We start from the raw sequence: 19,748 nt of genomic DNA, 5'->3' as shown, positions 1-19,748 counted from the left end.
GATTAATCGATGATGTGTAATAATAAAAACTTGTATGCGTAATATAAATTTTAACTTTTCATTATATCTATATATTAGTATTATTTCATATACATGTTAGTATTTATTTCATGTATACATACGTGTTAAACATGTTATTAAAAAAAATTCATACAATAAAAAAAATTTGTGCAATAAAAAAAATTGTATAATAAAATACCTATAAGTATTGCACTTAGATAAATGTTTCATAATACTCTATTATAATAATGCTATAATAAATACTAATGTTATAATAATAATTATTATAATAACAGTGTTATAATACTGTTATAACAAAATTCCATATTGCACTCTTAATATATAGCGCTTATTGTCTTGCCTGTTTAGCATTTCTAAATTTTGCTTTTACAAGCCATGCCTTCATAACTGTTTCAATTTCGTTTAATGTTATTGTATTGTGTGTTTTTTGCACTGCTTCTGTAAAATAAATTTTATGATATAATTTTACATATATGTATATATGCATGTGTATATTATAAAATAATATGTACAAATTAAATTAATACTCACTTATTATAGCAGCAGAAATACGTAGTAAGGAAAATTTATTTTTTTCTTTAAATTCTATCCAACTATATTGTTCTGCCACTTTATTAGAAAATAATTGAATCATTATTCTTTTAATAGTATGTTTATACGTAGCTCCACCAATTTTTGATAATTCAATCACCTATTAATGTAAAATAATATATTTATAAAAATATTTATAAAAATTTTATTTTTTTTATATAAATTCTATTTACAAGCATATTAGTATTGTTTTCGTCCGTCAAATACTCTTCTATAGCATTTAATTCGCTAATGTTTTTCAGAGGAAAATCAAATTTTTTTAAAATACTATTTTCATCATCATCTCTTATTAATATTCTATCCTCTTGTGATCCAATCTTTCTTAAAATTATTTGGATATCTTCACATATTTGCGATTGTTTTAAATTAATAATATTTAATTGACGTAAGACTTGTCGTTTGAATGCAATATCTAAAAGAAATTTATAAAGTACATATTATAGAAAATGTTCAATTAATAATAGCATTTCGGTACTTTGGGTGTGTGTGTATGTGGTGTGTGTGTGTGTGTGTGTGTGTATGTGGTGTGTGTGTGTGCGCGCGCGCGCGTGTGTGTATGTATGTAAGTACAACAAAAGTTACTAAAAATACTTTACCATTCCAGGTTCATCAATATAACGAATATTTTCCTTAATTGTATCATCCTTAGAATACTGAGTTATATTTTTTTGCATATTACTTGTAATGTTTACAGGTTTTACTGCATTTTTTTATTGCTATCGCGAATAATCCTTTTTGCATTTGTTCCAAGTGGTTTCGCAGTTATGCACATATTCGCATCTATTTTTAAAATAATATTTAAAAATTTTTATTTTTAAAGATATATTTATTTTTTAAATTATATGTACTTATTTTTAAAAATTATATATATATATTAATTTATTTATTTATAAAATGTTTTTTTTTTATTCAGAATTGAAAAAGTATACCGGTACAATCAGATATAACAGGAAAGTGTATCGAACATCCATCTTCATTGTTCAATGAAATTTCAGTAAATGATACATTTTGTGCTTCACTTGTACTGATGAGAGATTTTTTTTGTGTCTTATTTATTTGTTCCTCGAGATTAGTATCAAAATCCTTTTCTTGTACTTTATTTATTATTTTACATGAAGGTCCTGGATTCATGCGTTTATTGACGTCCTTTTCTAAAACAAAATTATTTTTTTTTATTTTTTAAAAATATTTATGAGTGTCTCATAACACGCATTACATCTTTCATGAGCGGATAGAAAGGACTAAATTTAATCAAAAAGTTTTGTAACATTTTGTAATGTTTGTAATAATTAAAATGTATACATTTATTCGCAGATCTTTACTAAAATTAATTTCTTGTTAATTATTGCAAAAATTGCAAAATATTTTTCTAGTCAATTTAATCCATGTTTTTTACTGCACGAGTAGTGTGCTATTCCTTTATCGAACACTCTGTGTGTATGCGTGTGTACATTGCATACACACAGGATGTCTAATGAGATGTGTGTGTAAAATATTTTTTCCATGGATTTTGAAAACTTACTTATGTTATCAGAATCAGGTAGAGTAGGAAAATCTGCTGAATTTGAAATTTCATCATCCGATGAACTTTCATTAGTTGATGAACTTTGTGATTCGTTTGTATCATAAAGATATTTTTTCTTTTTCCGAATTCTTTTTCTTTCAGGATCTGATGTCAAATCTGATGTGTCTTCTGCTGTACACGTCTTTGCTCTTGCTTTTACTAAATCATCTATAACGAAAGAATGCAATATATAGTATGCGTAATAATTACTTATAAAACAAAAATAAATATGACAACTTATAAATGTTTTATAACAAATTAATTTTTTAAATATCACTTACTATAGGTACGTCAACTTCCCACTTTTCGAATTTTAAATAATGGCCATGCACCGAATACTGGTTTTTCACATACTGCGACAGAATGAATTAATTTTTTGCCAGTGTATGGTGGCCAATAACACATATCATCATGCACCCATGCGACCGGTACAGCTTCGACTAAATTTTCTTCTATAAAATGCACTACTATCCACTCCATTGGGCAACTATATATACTATATTCTTATTGTTAGTCTGAAGTCGAAATAATTACAAAACTCTTTTCATTCTCATTTGGTTAACAAAGCTTAACATGTAACACACTTAATAATACTTAATATACTATAACTACTTATATAATATTTAATATAGATTTCTTCTCAATATCGTATTTACATAAGATATATACATATAATTACATATATACATACATATATATATATATATATATATATATACATTTACACATTTGTAACGAAGCACCTTTCCCGACGCCACGGATCGGCTCGTCGGTGCCAGGATTCGGGAAGAGGGGAGACTCAGATTTACAATGACACACGGTTGCTCTGGTAAAAGTAGAGTTTATTCGGGGCCACCTTCCTGTGGTTCTCCCGTGATTCAAACCATTATACACAGCACAGTATAATCGGACGAAACGCGACCAGATGATACAGACGCGTACACGACTTATTGCTAGGATTGACAGATAGAAATATTACGGACGAGACGCGACCAGATTATACGGACGCGGACACGACTTATTGCTAGGATTGACGGATAGAAATATTACGGACGAGACGCGACCAGATTATACGGACGCGGACACGACTTATTGCTAGGATTGACGGATAGAAATATTACGGACGAGACGCGACCAGATTATACGGACGCGGACACGACTTATTGCTAGAGTTTCCAACGCGGACACGCGTACGGGCGCCCTGAGAAGGGCGATCTCCGTCGGGCGCCGGTGACTTTCAGGTAGGACCCGGTGATCGAGGACGCTCGGCCTGCACGACGAGAACGCTCGTCGGCCGGGGTGATTTACGGACAGGACCCGGTGACCGAGGACGCTCGGCCTGCACGACGAGAACGCTCGTCGGCCGGGGTGAGTTACGGACAGGACCCGGTGACCGAGGACGCTCGGCCTGCACGACGAGAACGCTCGTCGGCCGGGGTGAGTTACGGACAGGACCCGGTGACCGAGAACGCTCGGCCTGCACGACGAGAACGCTCGTCGGCCGGGGTGATTTACGGACAGGACCCGGTGACCGAGGACGCTCGGCCTGCACGACGAGAACGCTCGTCGGCCGGGGTGAGTTACGGACAGGACCCGGTGACCGAGAACGCTCGGCCTGCACGACGAGAACGCTCGTCGGCCGGGGTGATTTACGGACAGGACCCGGTGACCGAGGACGCTCGGCCTGCACGACGAGAACGCTCGTCGGCCGGGGTGAGTTACGGACAGGACCCGGTGACCGAGAACGCTCGGCCTGCACGACGAGAACGCTCGTCGGCCGGGGTGATTTACGGACAGGACCCGGTGACCGAGGACGCTCGGCCTGCACGACGAGAACGCTCGTCGGCCGGGGTGAGTTACGGACAGGACCCGGTGACCGAGAACGCTCGGCCTGCACGACGAGAACGCTCGTCGGCCGGGGTGATTTACGGACAGGACCCGGTGACCGAGGACGCTCGGCCTGCACGACGAGAACGCTCGTCGGCCGGGGTGAGTTACGGACAGGACCCGGTGACCGAGAACGCTCGGCCTGCACGACGAGAACGCTCGTCGGCCGGGGTGATTTACGGACAGGACCCGGTGACCGAGGACGCTCGGCCTGCACGACGAGAACGCTCGTCGGCCGGGGTGAGTTACGGACAGGACCCGGTGACCGAGAACGCTCGGCCTGCACGACGAGAACGCTCGTCGGCCGGGGTGAGTTGGAGTGTGGGAGTTGAGGAGTGATCCCTGAGTACGCTCGAGGGACCAGGACGGGACTGGTCTCGAAGTCTCGGCTGCGCCGCTCTTTATACCCGTCGGCCACCCCACTCTAAGACTAGCTTGGAGGGGGTTGAGTGACGGGTGGGGGCGAAAAGGCGAATTCCCAACGTATTCGTGTGGTGGCCCCGAAAGGGGCCGTTTACACGAGCGCGGGCGACTAGTGACGGCTAATCGGGTCGTCACACATTTATATTATTAACATAATGTATGAAGGAGAGGAAACACAACATAAGTATTATTATATGGGAAAATTATCATTTTGTTGGAAATATCTTCAACTAGACATAAATAATTCTCCGAGTTCATGTACTGAAAATATATCAAAATTTGAAGATTGAAATGCTTCAGAAATAAAACTTGTTATATTAATAAATTTTTTCCCAATTAAGTAGTACTTATTATCTTTTATAGCAAAATTTTCTATCAACATAATACTCTTATTCAGAAATAAATATTTTTATCGGCTCTCAATATAAATAATATAAGTATGCTGTCTTCTAAGCTGGGCAATAGAGCCAAGGAAACGAAACGAAAAATTAATTAAACGGAACTGTATCTCAATTTGAGATCCCAAAGTTCCACATATAAATTAATTTCGAAACTTACATATGGAGAAATAAGCGAGAAAAATATAGGTCCGAAAAGTCGCTGAAGCGGGAATCGAACCCGCGTCTTTCACTTTCCGGGCGACTGCTCTTACCAACTAAGCTATTCAGACCCTTTCGATCCTATATTTTTTCATTTGCCTTTTTAGTAGATGTTAGTAAATACCGCCGTGATTAGCCCAAGGCGTGAATAAACTCAGTCGCCCGGAAAGTGAAAGACGCGGGTTCGATTCCCGCTTCAGCGACTTTTCGGACCTATATTTTTCTCGCTTATTTCTCCATATGTAAGTTTCGAAATTAATTTATATGTGGAACTTTGGGATCTCAAATTGAGATACAGTTCCGTTTAATTAATTTTTCGTTTCGTTTCCTTGGCTCTATTGCCCAGCTTAGAAGACAGCATACTTATATTATTTATATTGAGAGCCGATAAAAATATTTATTTCTGAGTTTATTCACGCCTTGGGCTAATCACGGCGGTATTTACTAACATCTACTAAAAAGGCAAATGAAAAAATATAGGATCGAAAGGGTCTGAATAGCTTAGTTGGTAAGAGCAGTCGCCCGGAAAGTGAAAGACGCGGGTTCGCTTCCCGCTTCAGCGACTTTTCGGACCTATATTTTTCTCGCTTATTTCTCCATATGTAAGTTTCGAAATTAATTTATATGTGGAACTTTGGGATCTCAAATTGAGATACAGTTCCGTTTAATTAATTTTTCGTTTCGTTTCCTTGGCTCTATTGCCCAGCTTAGAAGACATAATACTCTTATCTTTTAAATAACAGCAATTATCTCCAAAACGTGTACTAAACGACACATTATTTATAATCAATTTTTTAAATTGAGCAGAAAAATGTGTCATAGGTAAAGGACCTTCATGATGTTCTAGTACCATTTGCAATTTTATTTTTTTTGACAGTTTAGTTATCAATATATTTTGTCACTCATGAATACGCTTTACAAGTTGTGCTAATGGATAATGAGATTTTCTAACTAATCGTTTTAGATATTGCATGTAATTTTCAAAAGGAAATGCACTGTAAAGATCTAAAGATCCAAAAACTTTGCAATCATCAACAACATGAATTAATCCATGTACATTGTGTGAAGTGTATTCTGCTCCATAAATGACTTTAAATTGTTTCACAAAAAATATTAATAATGAACGTGCATATTCTAAATACTTTGTATATAAATTAGCATTAATTAAAATTCTAACAGCAATATGTAAAAATATAAAATGTAAGTATTTGTCAGATGAAAGGATATTTTTTAAAACAACTGGACCACAATACAATAAAAAAATCTAAATTCAGTTGCTTTCCAGCGTGCAACTTCATTTAAAGACTGGGTTTTTCTTACAAAATCAGGAGGAATACAAGATTTTATTTCAACGAGATAACTTGAAATAGATTGTATGTTGGTTTTTGATAATCTATGTGAAATAGGTCCAAAGAGCCATATATTTATTAGTTTTTTTACTACGCCAAGGCATACTAAATGCATGTATTCGAGAGGGAAACTTTTTACCATGTTAATCGAAGGTATTGTTTCTAAAATTGATGTTCCTGTATGATGTTCAGGTTGAACTCTATTACGGAAATTTTCATCCGTTCTTTTAAAATAATTTATTTCAGGATAACACACTCTGGCTTTTATATATTTTCCTCTTTGTATACATTTAGTACATGCAAAAAATCCAGTGTGACCTTTGCAAGAAGTAATGAGTGCTTTTGCTGGAGCATCACATATAAATGCTTTAATTGCAAATGGTATAGCATGATTATTATAAATAAAACCATCTTCCGATAACTTTATAGCTTCATCTGTAAAATCTTGTAAAAACAAATTAACATCATTAGGTTTTTCATAACCATGATAGATACCTATCACAGATACATATTGTGGATATTCAGATATTGAGCATAATATTGGATATATCTGACTACTGGAACTTTTGCTTAAAGGCAAACCATCAATATTAATAAACAAATTAATTTTTTCTGGCTGTTTTTCTAACAAATTAATTAAATTTTGAACTGCAAATTGAATTCCCATGTGTACATAAGTGCCTGAACCTACAGATTTGTAGGGTACATGTCGAGAAGTACAAAGTAAAGTTCTTGAGGCAAAGAAATATTTGTTTCTAATTTTAATAAATTTAATAAACTTCGTAAGGCGTTATGTGAAATATTATATGATATTGCCCATGATCGTAATTTATTAATAAAATTATTACTTTGATTATGTAAATTTTGATTTTCTATATTTTGTTGTGATATTGGAGTATCATTTTTAATAACATTATCAGAGTTATCAGAAGATAGGCTATATAAGTCATGTAAAACATTAAAGCAATTTGTATTAAAACAGTCCTCTGTTTTATAAGTACTATTACATTAGAAATCTGTATTTTTTGTAATTAAAACATTATCATTTATACAATCATATTTAGAATTATTACAATTCTCCTGTGATAATGTAAAACATGTTGCGCTTTCTCTTTTAACATTTCTATAAAAAGTCGCTTTACTACGACGTTTCATTATATTTGTTCTTGGAAAAATTAATGTGGGATTCTTAATGATAAATTAATTGTTAAAAGAGCTTGTAAGAAATCATGCAAAGGTTAGAAAATCTATCACTGTAAACAAATAATACAACGTGAAGAAACGATAATAATATTTATTGTTTTTGATAACAATTAATATATACTTACCTTCTCAATAAGAGCTTTTTTTTCTGTACAAGCTTACACACTTTTTATTTATCGTACACTATATACTGAGCGATATGAACGGACTCAACGGACTGTATGTACTTATTAATAAAAGCGGAAAAGAGATAATAAATGATTGCTCCTTCTTCTGTACTTTCTGAACGCCATCTACATCTTACAATTAAATACATTTGAATATTCTGTGAACATTTATGGAATATAAACAATATATTCTTATAGCTGATTTTAACATGTTCTAGGTAGATTTATAGATTATTCTTTATAAACAAGGATATTCTATAGAGATGTATAGATGATTTCTTTGAGAATATTCTCAAAAAAATATTTTTGATGCTACATAGAATATTCATGCAATATTGTGTGTTATCTGGGGAGGGTCGTCCTCCGGGATATTCAGTGGCGACATGTGTCGTGGCTGGAAGGTTATTGGCACAGGGTTCCACGGCAGGAGCTCGTCGTTGTTATTAATGTGTATATAATTTTTAATGTTAAAAAGTTTTTCATACTCAGGATCGGCCTGGTACTCTACACCAAGGAATTGAGAAAATTGTTCGGTCACAGATTCACGATAAATTCGATTTAACCTTCGTAGTTGGTTTTTTCTTCCCGCGCGTCGTGTTTTAGGCATAGTGAATTGGAGACATTCTCTGAACAATTATTTTAATAAAGGAGGTCGATGTGCGGCGGACCTCACTATCGGTTCCTTATTTCGGCGTGTGAAGAGGATGTTAATTCTGGCTGTGATGAGCGGCTGTCCGCTCCAAACACAATTTGAATTATTTCGAATTCGAGATTCAATGCCATGTAGCAGATTTAGTTACTAGCGTGTTTTATCGCAAAAATGGAATTTGTCGAGAAATATATTGAACACTTGTTTCACAAGAACACACTGGTTTATTCTTATATAATAGTACAAGGTATATTTAGAATAAAATTTGAGGTTAGGACTTAGAGTAAGAATTAAAATTAGATGTAGAACTTATGTTTTTAGAGTTAGACTTAAGATAGATTTAGGATTAGAGTTAGATTTAGAAAAGCAAGTGTACTGCTTGGAGTCGCGAGATGAACTGCCGAAATTCGGGACTGCTCTGAGGTCCTTCGTTTTGGCGGCTCGGGCCTGCGGTGGCCAAGAGAGAGGGAACTCTCCGGAGTAGGGGGTCTCGCCGTGGTGGGAGATTTCTAGGCGCTACGGAGCGCCACGCTTAGTCTCTAGACGGAGTTAGGAGTCATGGCCGGCTTTGGCGCGCTTTTCAAACGATGTTTGATAAATTTAGAATTTATTCCTTATAAACGGAAAAAATGTATATACCCGGACGTAGTAATATAGCCGGACGTGACATTGGCACGGATATATTTGAATATATAAAAATCGTACGTAACAAGAATTTTTAAAAAATTAAATATTTTTATGTTAAAGTTTTTCAGAAAAAAAATTTATATTCAAAATTTTGTTAAAAATTTAATATTTCACTAAATAAAAATTATTTCGCTTAAAAGGTCAATTATTATTATTATTAAAATTATAAAATATAAAAATCGGGTGGGGAAACAATATTTTTTACTAAAACATAAATTTTATTACTGAACAATATTTTTTATTAAAAATATAAATTTTTGTATTTATATTTACAGAGTATTTTTTCTTATTACTAATATCTACATTTTCTAACTTTAGTTAAACTACGCCTTGTCCTTTGTATTATAAAAATAAAATTAAAACTACGGACATTTTAAAATAAAAACTACGATTTATAAAATATAATATAAAGTATAATATTTTATAAACTACATTTTACTTCTATAATATTTACATTTTTACATAATATTTGCATTTCTATGCAAGTGGCGGAAAACGCAAGCGTATATGTATTGTATCGTCGCAAAGATAGAAGGGTGTGAAGAGGAAAGCAATGTCATTGTTCCGGTAAATAACTGTATGGAAGAGAATATCGATTTTTGATAAATCTTTGTTTTAATAACACAGGCTTGCATATTTTTGTTTTGTCAAGCGTTATTATATCATAAAACGCGGTTCGCCGAATGGCTTTAACCTTTAGAGGGCGGGAAAATTTTGGTTCAAATCGACTTTTCATTTGACCCAAAATTTATATATAATTTCATCGGATTACTCATTCTAAGTTCCCAACCTGACAGGTGGTCGATATATCGACCACCCCCGGCCGTAACGTAAAGGCCAATATAAAAAATTTTTTTTTGCTGTTTCAGCCTCAAAGTTGGTATATTCATGTTTTTTGATGTTCTGAATACGAAAAACATATTGGAAAAAATCATCCTTGACCTCAAAATGACGATCTATTTTGTATCAAAAGCGCAGTGAACTCCAACTACATCCGTGGAGATGCACAATGGCTTCTTCAGTCCCTCTTATCTAAAATGAAGGTGGACGATGCCTTCCTAAAATAGAGTTTTTCAATAGCGTAACCCAGGACCAACGACGTGGACGTGGCGAAAAAACGATCCTTTCGGGGTGCTTGATTTTCGTAAGTCCCCTTGCCTCTCACGTTGGGGTGCTTGATTTTCGTGAGTCCCCTTGCCTCTCACGTTTGGGATGCTTGATTTTCGTGAGTCCCCTTGCCTCTCACGTTGGGGTGCTTGATTTTCGTGAGTCCCCTTGCCTCTCACGTTGGGGTGCTTGTTAGGGTAATCGCACTTGTGTGTGGTACTCTTCGAAGCATGGTGCTGCGCATAAAGGAACATCACAAGTGGGACACATGTACATCGTTCGACTTTTATTCTTACGCAAAGAGCACAAGTGGCACCTTCGACTTGTAGCACGCCTCGGAAAATGTCGGCCAACTAATCGAGTGGGAGAATCATTGTTGCAAGCATAGTTTTCAGTAGGATCAAGTTTCAATAATGATCTAACAATCTCTAATCGAAATAAAGGAAATGATATATGCTCTTCATTTCTCATTTTATATAAAGCATGAGCATTACATAAACATAGATCAAGAAGGTGAAAAAAGAGCTTGCGATACCACTTCATTGTTTTTCTCACTGATTCCGTTATAGATAATTGTCTATCGATATTATCTACACCGCCCATATTTTGATTGTATTCATGAACACATGTTGGCTTTATAATGTCTTCTTTTGTTTGATAATTTTTTTTTCCAGTTGCGCAGAATTCAAGTTCGTGCACACTTGTAAGCATGCGAACACTACGTTTATCTTCCCACTTCATTGCCATCCATGTACCATTATGAGCGACTTGTACTTCACCTCGAGCTAATTTCTTGTCTAGATTTGGCATTCCCTTTCTATTTGCTTTCACCGTGCCACATATTCCTGTATCACGATCGTGTAAAAATTCTGCTAAAGTAGGAGATGTATACCAATTGTCTACATACATAACATGACCCTTATAAAAATAAGGTTGTAAGAAGTGAGCGACAATATCGCCAGTAATACCCAAACCAAACTTTTCATAATCGGTGTCCGCACCAGTATAAACAACAAAGCCCAATATAAATCCAGTTTCGCAGTCTACTATCAGAAAAAGCTTGATGCCAAAACGATTTCTCTTCAAGGGAATATATTGCTTGAATCGAAGCCTACCTTTCCATAATAACAGACTTTCATCTATGCACAGATTTTTGCCTGGAATAAGAGCTGCCGAAAATTTGTTTTGTAGGTGGTCTATTATTGGCTTTATTTTCACTAAAGGGTGATTTATAATTTCTTTGTTATCGTGAAAATGTAAATTACGCAGAATTTGAAGATATCTATCGCGAGACATTGTTTGAGAAAAAATTGGAGTGTGTAGTAAGAGATCTGAAGACCAATAACTTTTCATATTGCCTTTCCGAACATGGCCCATTAGAATTGAAAGACCGAAAAAATTTTCAAGCTCATCTTTTGTAAGAGGTTTCCAAGATTTCATATGTGAAGATTTTATTTCATCATTTTGAGTTTCATAACGATTCGTCTCGTCTATAACCTTTTGCAGTAGAGAAGAACAAAAAAAATAATTGAAATAATCGATTGGATTATTCCCTGATATAGAGATATTAGAATTTATTGTGGAACTACCTTCGAAGTCTTTGATTGATGGATAAAAATACGCGTCCTCAAAAATTTGACTTCCGTCATATATATCTCCTAAATCAACGTCATCAATTTTTTCATTGTCTGAGTCTTGTACCTCTGGTTCGGACTCGCCACTACTCCAAGCTTCATTTTCAGTCATTTTTCAAAGATAAGAATCTGATAAAATGTTTGGATAATAGTGTCAAAAAAATGATAATAATAGTAACAAATAAAATATGTACTGCAAGAATTCTAATCGTAATAGATTATGAATCAATAGTAGCGATCTGCAGCAAATTTACCTTATGCAATCCAATAGTGAAAAATGTTAGGTTAGGTTTTACGATACGCAGTACTATTTTTTCGCACTTAGCGCATAAATAATGTGGCTATACGAACTTTGAGGCCAAAATAGCGAAAAAAAAGAATTTGACCTTGAAATGGCAATTTCCAAAGTCAAGGATGCCTTCAGGATTTTTTTCACTATTTTTTCTTTAATAAACACACCAAATTTTGGCTGTAAACATCAAATAGTTTGTGTGCCTTGGGTGGTCGAAATATCGACCACTCCCGCCCTCTAAAGGTTAAAACGAAGATTTATCGATGTCCCAGGAATCGCCTCTTCAACTTGCTCTCCTCGTGCTTTCTCTTTTCGTTCTTCTTTTTCTCTTTCTTTACGCAGCAATAATTCTTTAATACTATTAAAATTAACTATGTAACGGCGTGGCCGTTACTAACGCCTCGCGGGCCGATCACCCGCCCGCCACTTGAGGCTATGGCGCCTAAGGCGCCCCTAAACGAAAAACACAAAGCGATACACGGGTCACCCTACCCCAGGGGCGCCCCACTACAACCCTCAGAGGCGCCCCACTACGACGCCGGCGCGTTACCCCCACCGCAGCCTCGATGCAGAGTGGGGGAACCGCCGGCAGGGTATATAAGCCGGCTCGACGGATGAGCCGGCACCAGTCCTGTTCCGGACCTCCTAGCCAGGCAACGGGCTTCTCGTTGTTACGCCGGGTTTCTCGATTTCTGGCCTCCTACCTTTAGTATCGGGCAACGGGTTTCTCGTTGTTACGCCGGGTTTCCCGGTTTCCGGTCTCTTCCTGCTATACACCGGGTAACGGGTTTCTCGTTGTTACGCCGGGTTTCCCGGTTTCCGGTCTCTTCCTGCTATACACCGAGTGACGGGTTTCTCGCCATTACGCCGGGTTTCCCGGTTTCCGGTCTCTTCCTGCTATACACCGGGTGACGGGTTTCTCGCCATTACGCCGGGTTTCCCGGTTTCCGGTTCTTCCTGCTACACGCCGGGCAACGGGTTTCTCGTTGTTACGCCGGGTTTCCCGGTTTCCGGTCTCTTTCTGCTATACACCGGGTGACGGGTTTCTCGTCATTACACCGGGTTTCCCGGTTTCCGGACACCGCTACAGACTATCCGCCTTCGTACACCGTATCTCTAAGTTATACCGGGTAATTTGTAAGTCTTTTCCGGACACCGCTACAGGCTATACGCCTCCGTATTTTGTTTATACCGGGTAGTCAATAAGTTTCTCTATTCAGGCTTTATGCCAACGAACATTTTGTTTACTTGTTTCTTTTTGAATAAACCAAAGCATTGTTAATAAGGAATAAGCGAGTCTGAATCTCCCCCTTCCTCCCGAATCCTGGAACCGGCGAGCCGATCCGCGGCGTCGGGAAAGGTGAACCGTTACAACTAAACGCGAGTTTTCGAAATTCAAGGTTATACTCTTTACTTTTTGCAAACTTTGTGTGTGAGTCCTTCGGGTATACGGACCACATATGCGTAAAATTTCGGACCACCGGATACGAACGACTCAATGTAACTACCTTGTCCGTAGCTCGCGAGTTCATCCGTCATGTCGCCTAAAAAATTATCCGTATGCGGTTCGTATTCCTGCGGATCACCGTTTACATAAATACAGGAATCCGTATCGTAATATAAAACACGCCTGTTTAATTTTTCTAAATAATCATACAATTTTAATCGTGCTTGAGCCGTCGTGTAAGCCGCTATTATAACATTAGTAAGAGACGAAGATACGATTGCCTCTTCTCGTAATCGAAATGAAACATATATCACCTCGTCGTTTACAGGCAATATATCGGTTATTTCATGTTGAGGACTAGTGAGCAAACTCATTAATCGTTCTTGCGTTTTGACAATCGCGGTATTCGGTAAGTTTGCACGTTGACCAAATTTACCCCAAAAAGAATTCAAGCATAATTTAGCAACCGAGCGTAAACCGGAATTGAGTGCAAGGTTATCTTTTTCAAGAACGATTCCTTCTACTTCCTCATACTCGCGGATGTAACGCTCTTTAGCAACGTTATCGACACACTCGCTCGGCTATCCGCTAGCTTCTTGCTTTAATTGTAGAAATGTATTAATGTATTCCGTAAATAGACCCCCTTGTCGCGTACGGGGTCGTAACGAACGATGTTATATTGCCAAATCTCGCTAACCCCTGTCACGAAATATATATCACCTTGTCGTTTACAGGCAATATCCTTTCTCGATTGCTTTTCGTAATTCGCACGATATCCATGTACCTTCGAATTCGCGTTCGTGAGCTTCGTGAGTACACGCAATCTGAGAAAATGTTTCGCAGCAACTGCGACATAACGCAAATAATAATTTACCCCGCACGCGATAGGATAATACAGGATGAAAGAGATAGCGGGGAGGAAGTACTTTACATCGCACAACTCCCTCGACTGAATCGAAATTATATCCCGGTGATAATCCGATTAACTTCTCGCCTACGTACATTGTCGGACGGCCAATCGGAAAACCACCGGTCTTCAATACAAACGGTTACAGAGAACATACATCCACGTAACGTATCTTTTCTGTACCCGTGATCTCGTATCGCGTTACGATATTTCCCGTGCGTCCACCGTAAAATGAGTCGCGGGGATCGAGCGGTTCGGTGTCTATCATTCGATGTCGATGTAGATATTCGCGCATCTCGACATTTTCATTCATCTCGCGAATGAAAAGTCGCATTTCCATTTCTCAATCACCCTATATCCGCGCTTTCGAAGGCGAAATGTCGTTGCAACGGTGTGCTCGTAACGTAAATCACACGTATCTGTACGATCCATCGAAAGCAGTCTATCGCGATTTACTCGAAAAGATCTTGGACAATCATGCCAAAAATTGTTTAAAATTATTACTTATTAAAGTAATACAATTTTTAGGAGTGAGGATTTTTTAATTAGCTATTCACACGTTTTGAAATTTATTTTATCAGGAATCAAATTTTGTTCAAGAAAATATATCGTTTAAAAAATCTCATTTGTTCAAAAATACAATGAAATTGTCTTATATATAATATAATTCAAGGGTTCGATAAAAAATCTGGAATACTGAATTTATACAGATTTATTGAAGGAATTAAATAAGCTATACTAAATATACTAAATGCAGTTTTTACATAATAAATATTTATTTAAAGTAACCAAATATTTACATGATACAGGAATAATTAACTAAAATCAAGTTTAATATTTTATTGTATCAAATAAATACATGCTTACATTAAATAAATATTTATTTGGTTATATATATTTTTATCAATACATTCTACATTAAATTATATGTAAAATTGTTAAATTTTATCATATGTAAAATAAGTCACAAAACTGTATCTCTAATAATTATTATAATAGACTTTTCTTTAAATTGCTATGCATTTTTATCTATATTAAGAAAACGTTTTTTTCTCTGGCATTTATTTATTCCTTTCAATTGCAAATTATTATATTCTAAATTAAATTAAACAGTTCTTATTATCGATTAGATTCGTTTACCTTGTTGGACAAAAAGGAGTTAATGTGGGACTGTTTCCCGATTGCAGATTCTTGAATTGCGCTAATCGCTTTGGTGAGTCACGTATGAAGTTTATGACATCTTTTACGATACCAATGAAATTTCGGGCACATGGCACATGCTCCATGGCGTCTTGGACAACAAGATTGAGTGTATGTGCATTGCAATGCACATAAAGAGCTCGAGGTTCTATATCTCGTATACGTGTTTGCAATCCAGTGATCCGCCCACTAACATTTGACGCTCCATCGTAACATTGTCCTCTTAAATTATTAAATTTCAGGTCGTATCGAGTAAGCACGTCATTTACAATGTCAAATAATGTTTGTGATTTCGTGTTTTCCGTAGAATAAAATCCCATAAAAATTTCCCTCGTTGTTAAGTCGTCTAACGCTATCCGTATGCATATAGAGATTTGTTCTAATCTTGATATGTCAGATGTTTCATCCAGAGTTATGGCATAAACATCTGCTGATTTTATAGTCTCGAGATTCTCTCGCACCACTTGATTTGCAAAAAGTTCGAGGATTTCGTTTATGACGTCGTGATGAATCCATGTATGACCTGATCGATTTAGCCAAGTACTGAGTTCCGGGACGTCCTCTGCTCGCATTTTTAATATTTGAACTAAATTAGAGCGTTCGTCATTGTCACTCCCTTGCAAAGCTAATCCTTGTTTAGCCAATACTTTTACTGTGCTGAATATTTTTCGTAGAGCTACGCGTGCGTCAGCCATTTCTTTCTTTTTTGTACTAGAAAAAGAATAAACCATGCTTTGTTGCTGTAATAATGCTAAGGCTGCTGTAGCATTGCGATGTAGTTCACTGTTTTCGTGAGCTCGAAATGATTTCAAAGCATTTTTCCACGTATCGAATTCTTGTTCGACATATGCGCGACGAGAATTTGCATAGGTATTAGAACTGGACAGTGGTAATATTTTATTTGCCGCTTCGACACAGCTTGAGTAAATGGCTTTCCCAGCACGATTTATTAATAACCACGGATAAACGGTTTGCCAACGTGAGAAAGCTCGTGGTATGACGTTGATCTTTAGGTTATTATTTTCATTTGCAACAACAGGCTGCGTATAAATTGCTTTACCGCAATTTTCTTTCTCAGAATTTAGATCACAGTTGTCACTACTAATAATATCACGGTTACACTCGATATTTTTTCGCGAGAATGGTATAAACGTTTGCTCGCTACGATTTTCCGATTGTGAACTAGAGGTTATGCCACTTGCATTACCACTGGTAGCGAATACAAGTCCAGATGCCGTCAGACCTTCTGACTCTCTCTTCCGCTTACCCTTGATGAGAAACTTGTCCATAATGGTAGTCTAACCGCCCCTGAATCTTTACGCACACAATAGTCACAATACCAAACACACGCAGCGCGCGGTTGAAATTTCGAAGAAAGGCGTACGCGAGCTCGTTCAAGGAGGGCGTTTCGAAACGTATTTTTATATGTGTATACGTTGAGTTGGGAAAGTATGGCTGTTCAGGGTAGAAACCTGCCACAAAGAGCCCTAACCAAATATCACATTTTTATACGTTTAAATTTTTTCAAAAATTTTAATAACATTTTAGTCTTCGACAGTATATGGAATTCCATACATTAGATTTTTACAAGTATGGAATGTTCCATACCTTCCATAGTGGTTTCGCCGGCCCTGCAAAAAACAGCCGTGAAACTGTAACGCGTAATATTGCGTTACGTTATTTTCTACCGACTCGTAGTATCCATCGACTAGCGTACCATCGCGTAATCGATATTCTCGAGCGCGACCGGCATGGATAATATGATGACCGAGCTCCCGCTCTTTCCATATCAACCATTGCAGGGCTTTACGCGAGTGAATATTCGCATGTCTGTATCCTCCCGTTGGAATGATACCAATCTCTCTTTTGCGTAAAAAGTTTTTTCTAAATACTCGCATACACGTTGAGGCGATAATTGTGCATTCCTCGAATGGACACACGTTTCCACGCTCTAAGAATATTTTTCTAAAAGCCATACACGCTCGTCTAAGGATATCTACATCGTTACAACAGTAAAGCAATATTTCGCGTTGAAAATCAAACACATAGTTTGTGCGCGTTATCTCGGAGTGCCACGCGAGAAATTTTTCGCGTTCTTTCATCTGCATATAATCGGGTGAATAATATTAAACATCGGGTAACGCTCCGATATAAGACTGGTTATCAATAGTATTGAATAAATGTGGAAAAATGCCTTTATTCGTACCGGAGTGGTTCACTTGGACACAGTTCAAATAGACACAGTGCAAATGGACACAGGGCAAATGGACACAAAATTTTCTACACGGCTCAATTGGACACAGTGCAAATGGACACAGTGCAAATGGACACAGTGCAAATGGACACAAAATTTGATACCTACAATATTAGACACTGTTAAGATATACACTATTAATTTGTACACCGTTAATTTATACACCGTTTATTTGTACACCGAAATTTGTACACCAAAATTTGTACACCAAAATTTGTACACCAAAATTTGTATACCGTTTACTTGTACACCGTTCAGATGTACACCGAAATTTGTACATTGTTCATTTGTACATTGAAATTTCTACACCGAAAGTTGTATACCGAAAGTTGTACACGGAAAGTTCTACACGGAAAGTTCTACACAGAAAGTTATACACCGAAAATTCTACACGGAAAGTTCTACACGGAAAGTTATACACCGAAAATTCTATACGGAAAGTTGTACATGGAAAGATCTACACGGAAAGTTGTACACCGAAAGTTCTACACGGAAATTTCTACACGGAAAGTTCTACACGGAAAGTTGTACACGGAAAGTTCTACACGGAAAGTTGTACACCAAAAGTTGCACATCGAAAGTTGTATACCGAAATTATTGGACATCTTAATTATTTTGTGAATATTAATGTTTTTATATTTGTTACTTATTTTTCATTAACATTTATGAAAAGAAGCTTTGATATACAGATATACAAGAGATAAAGGATGGACTAATGAGAACATCGAGCAGAATCAAGACGCAAATTTGTTGAAAATTTATTATAAAAATGAGGGATAAACAGATAATGTGCGAAAAAGAATATAAATTTAAGACATGTTTTTTATTTAATATTCAAACAAGCTGTACAAAAGTTTTTTGCGTAATATTTTTGGCAATGTTCACAACTTTCATAATTGTATTTTATATAATATAGGACAGTGTTTTTATTAATGTAGTATTTATTTTATATTTTATTCCTCAATATAAAAAAATACCACGTTTAAAATATTCTATTATTTATATTATATATTTATAATATATATTATTTTATAATACTTTAACGTTATATCACACAGAACTTAACACAGAATCGCAATACACTAGACTTGACGCACTTAAGGCCCTGCGCACAATAGGAAAAATATTAAATACTAAATATTAAATATTAAATACTAAATATTAAATATTAAATACTAAATATTCAATATTTAATATTAAATATTTAATATTTTATTATGCGCAAGACCTAAAGATAATGTTATAAGAAAAAGTTGTCAAAATCCATTTTTAGTGTTAAATACATTTCTAGAAAATAAAATCTGTACGTAAAAACAAATTATGTATACTGATTGATAATTCACTATGAGAACTTGTACTTCCGTAATCGAACGTCCTTCAAATGCTAATGATTATATTGTAAGGGTTTGCGATTTTGTTTAAGCCGCTTTGTATATACCGTGTTATGCTGCGCGCGCCGCGGCTACTTCCCTGTTCATTGGCGATTTACCGTGTTGATCTGATTACCTAGCGACATGTGACCTAGCGTTTCGGTGATTGGCCAGCGAGGCCGGCGACACCGGAAGACGCGCGAGAGCAATTGTTAATACGCAGTCTTTTTCCACGACTCGCACGAAGTACTCGGCCCTGGCAATAAATTTCTGATTGTTCCTATTACCGAGTGATCACTACGCCTAATCCTTTGAGAACCATTTCCACGCTTTTTCCTGACACCAACCTATCAAGAATACCCCTGTCACAAGGACGATCTTACAATATAATGGTGCG

The 19,748-nt window shown here is 36.6% G+C and overlaps 2 protein-coding genes and 1 pseudogene across 2 annotated transcripts; all 3 read right to left on the bottom strand.

Moving 5' to 3' along the window:
• Positions 1–349: 349 nt before the first annotated feature.
• On the bottom strand, positions 350–2,656 carry LOC114938848 (uncharacterized). Its single transcript, XM_085482954.1, has 5 exons — positions 2,557–2,656; positions 2,135–2,344; positions 786–1,024; positions 553–712; positions 350–459 (listed from the first exon to the last, which is right to left on the bottom strand). Exons 1-5 carry the CDS (start codon positions 2,654–2,656, stop codon positions 350–352), a joined length of 819 nt encoding a protein of 272 aa, XP_085339080.1.
• Positions 2,657–4,633: 1,977 nt separating this feature from the next.
• LOC146723176 (uncharacterized) lies at positions 4,634–11,993 on the bottom strand (annotated as a pseudogene).
• A 3,670-nt stretch (positions 11,994–15,663) lies between these two features.
• Positions 15,664–17,016, bottom strand: LOC146723175 (zinc finger MYM-type protein 1-like). The gene has a single exon (XM_085482952.1). It carries the CDS (start codon positions 17,014–17,016, stop codon positions 15,664–15,666), a length of 1,353 nt encoding a protein of 450 aa, XP_085339078.1.
• Between the last annotated feature and the right edge of the window lie 2,732 nt (positions 17,017–19,748).

Source organism: Nylanderia fulva, unplaced genomic scaffold (genome assembly GCF_048542155.1).
Source record: "Nylanderia fulva isolate GAGA-0341 unplaced genomic scaffold, ASM4854215v1 Scaffold222, whole genome shotgun sequence".
Taxonomy (NCBI): Eukaryota; Metazoa; Arthropoda; class Insecta; order Hymenoptera; family Formicidae; genus Nylanderia; species Nylanderia fulva.
Note: the sequence above shows the minus strand (reverse complement) of the source record. Positions and strands in the feature narration are given on the sequence as shown.

Coding starts and splice junctions, on each gene's coding strand:
- LOC114938848 (XM_085482954.1), bottom strand. CDS start 2,656: ATGGAGTGGATAGTAGTGCATTTTATAGAAGAAAATTTAGTCGAAGCT. Junction 2,345..2,556: donor TTATTGGCCACCATACACTG/GCAAAAAATTAA, acceptor CTTTCGTTATAG/ATGATTTAGTAAAAGCAAGA. Junction 713..785: donor AAAACAATACTAATATGCTT/GTAAATAGAATT, acceptor TTACATTAATAG/GTGATTGAATTATCAAAAAT.
- LOC146723175 (XM_085482952.1), bottom strand. CDS start 17,016: ATGGACAAGTTTCTCATCAAGGGTAAGCGGAAGAGAGAGTCAGAAGGT.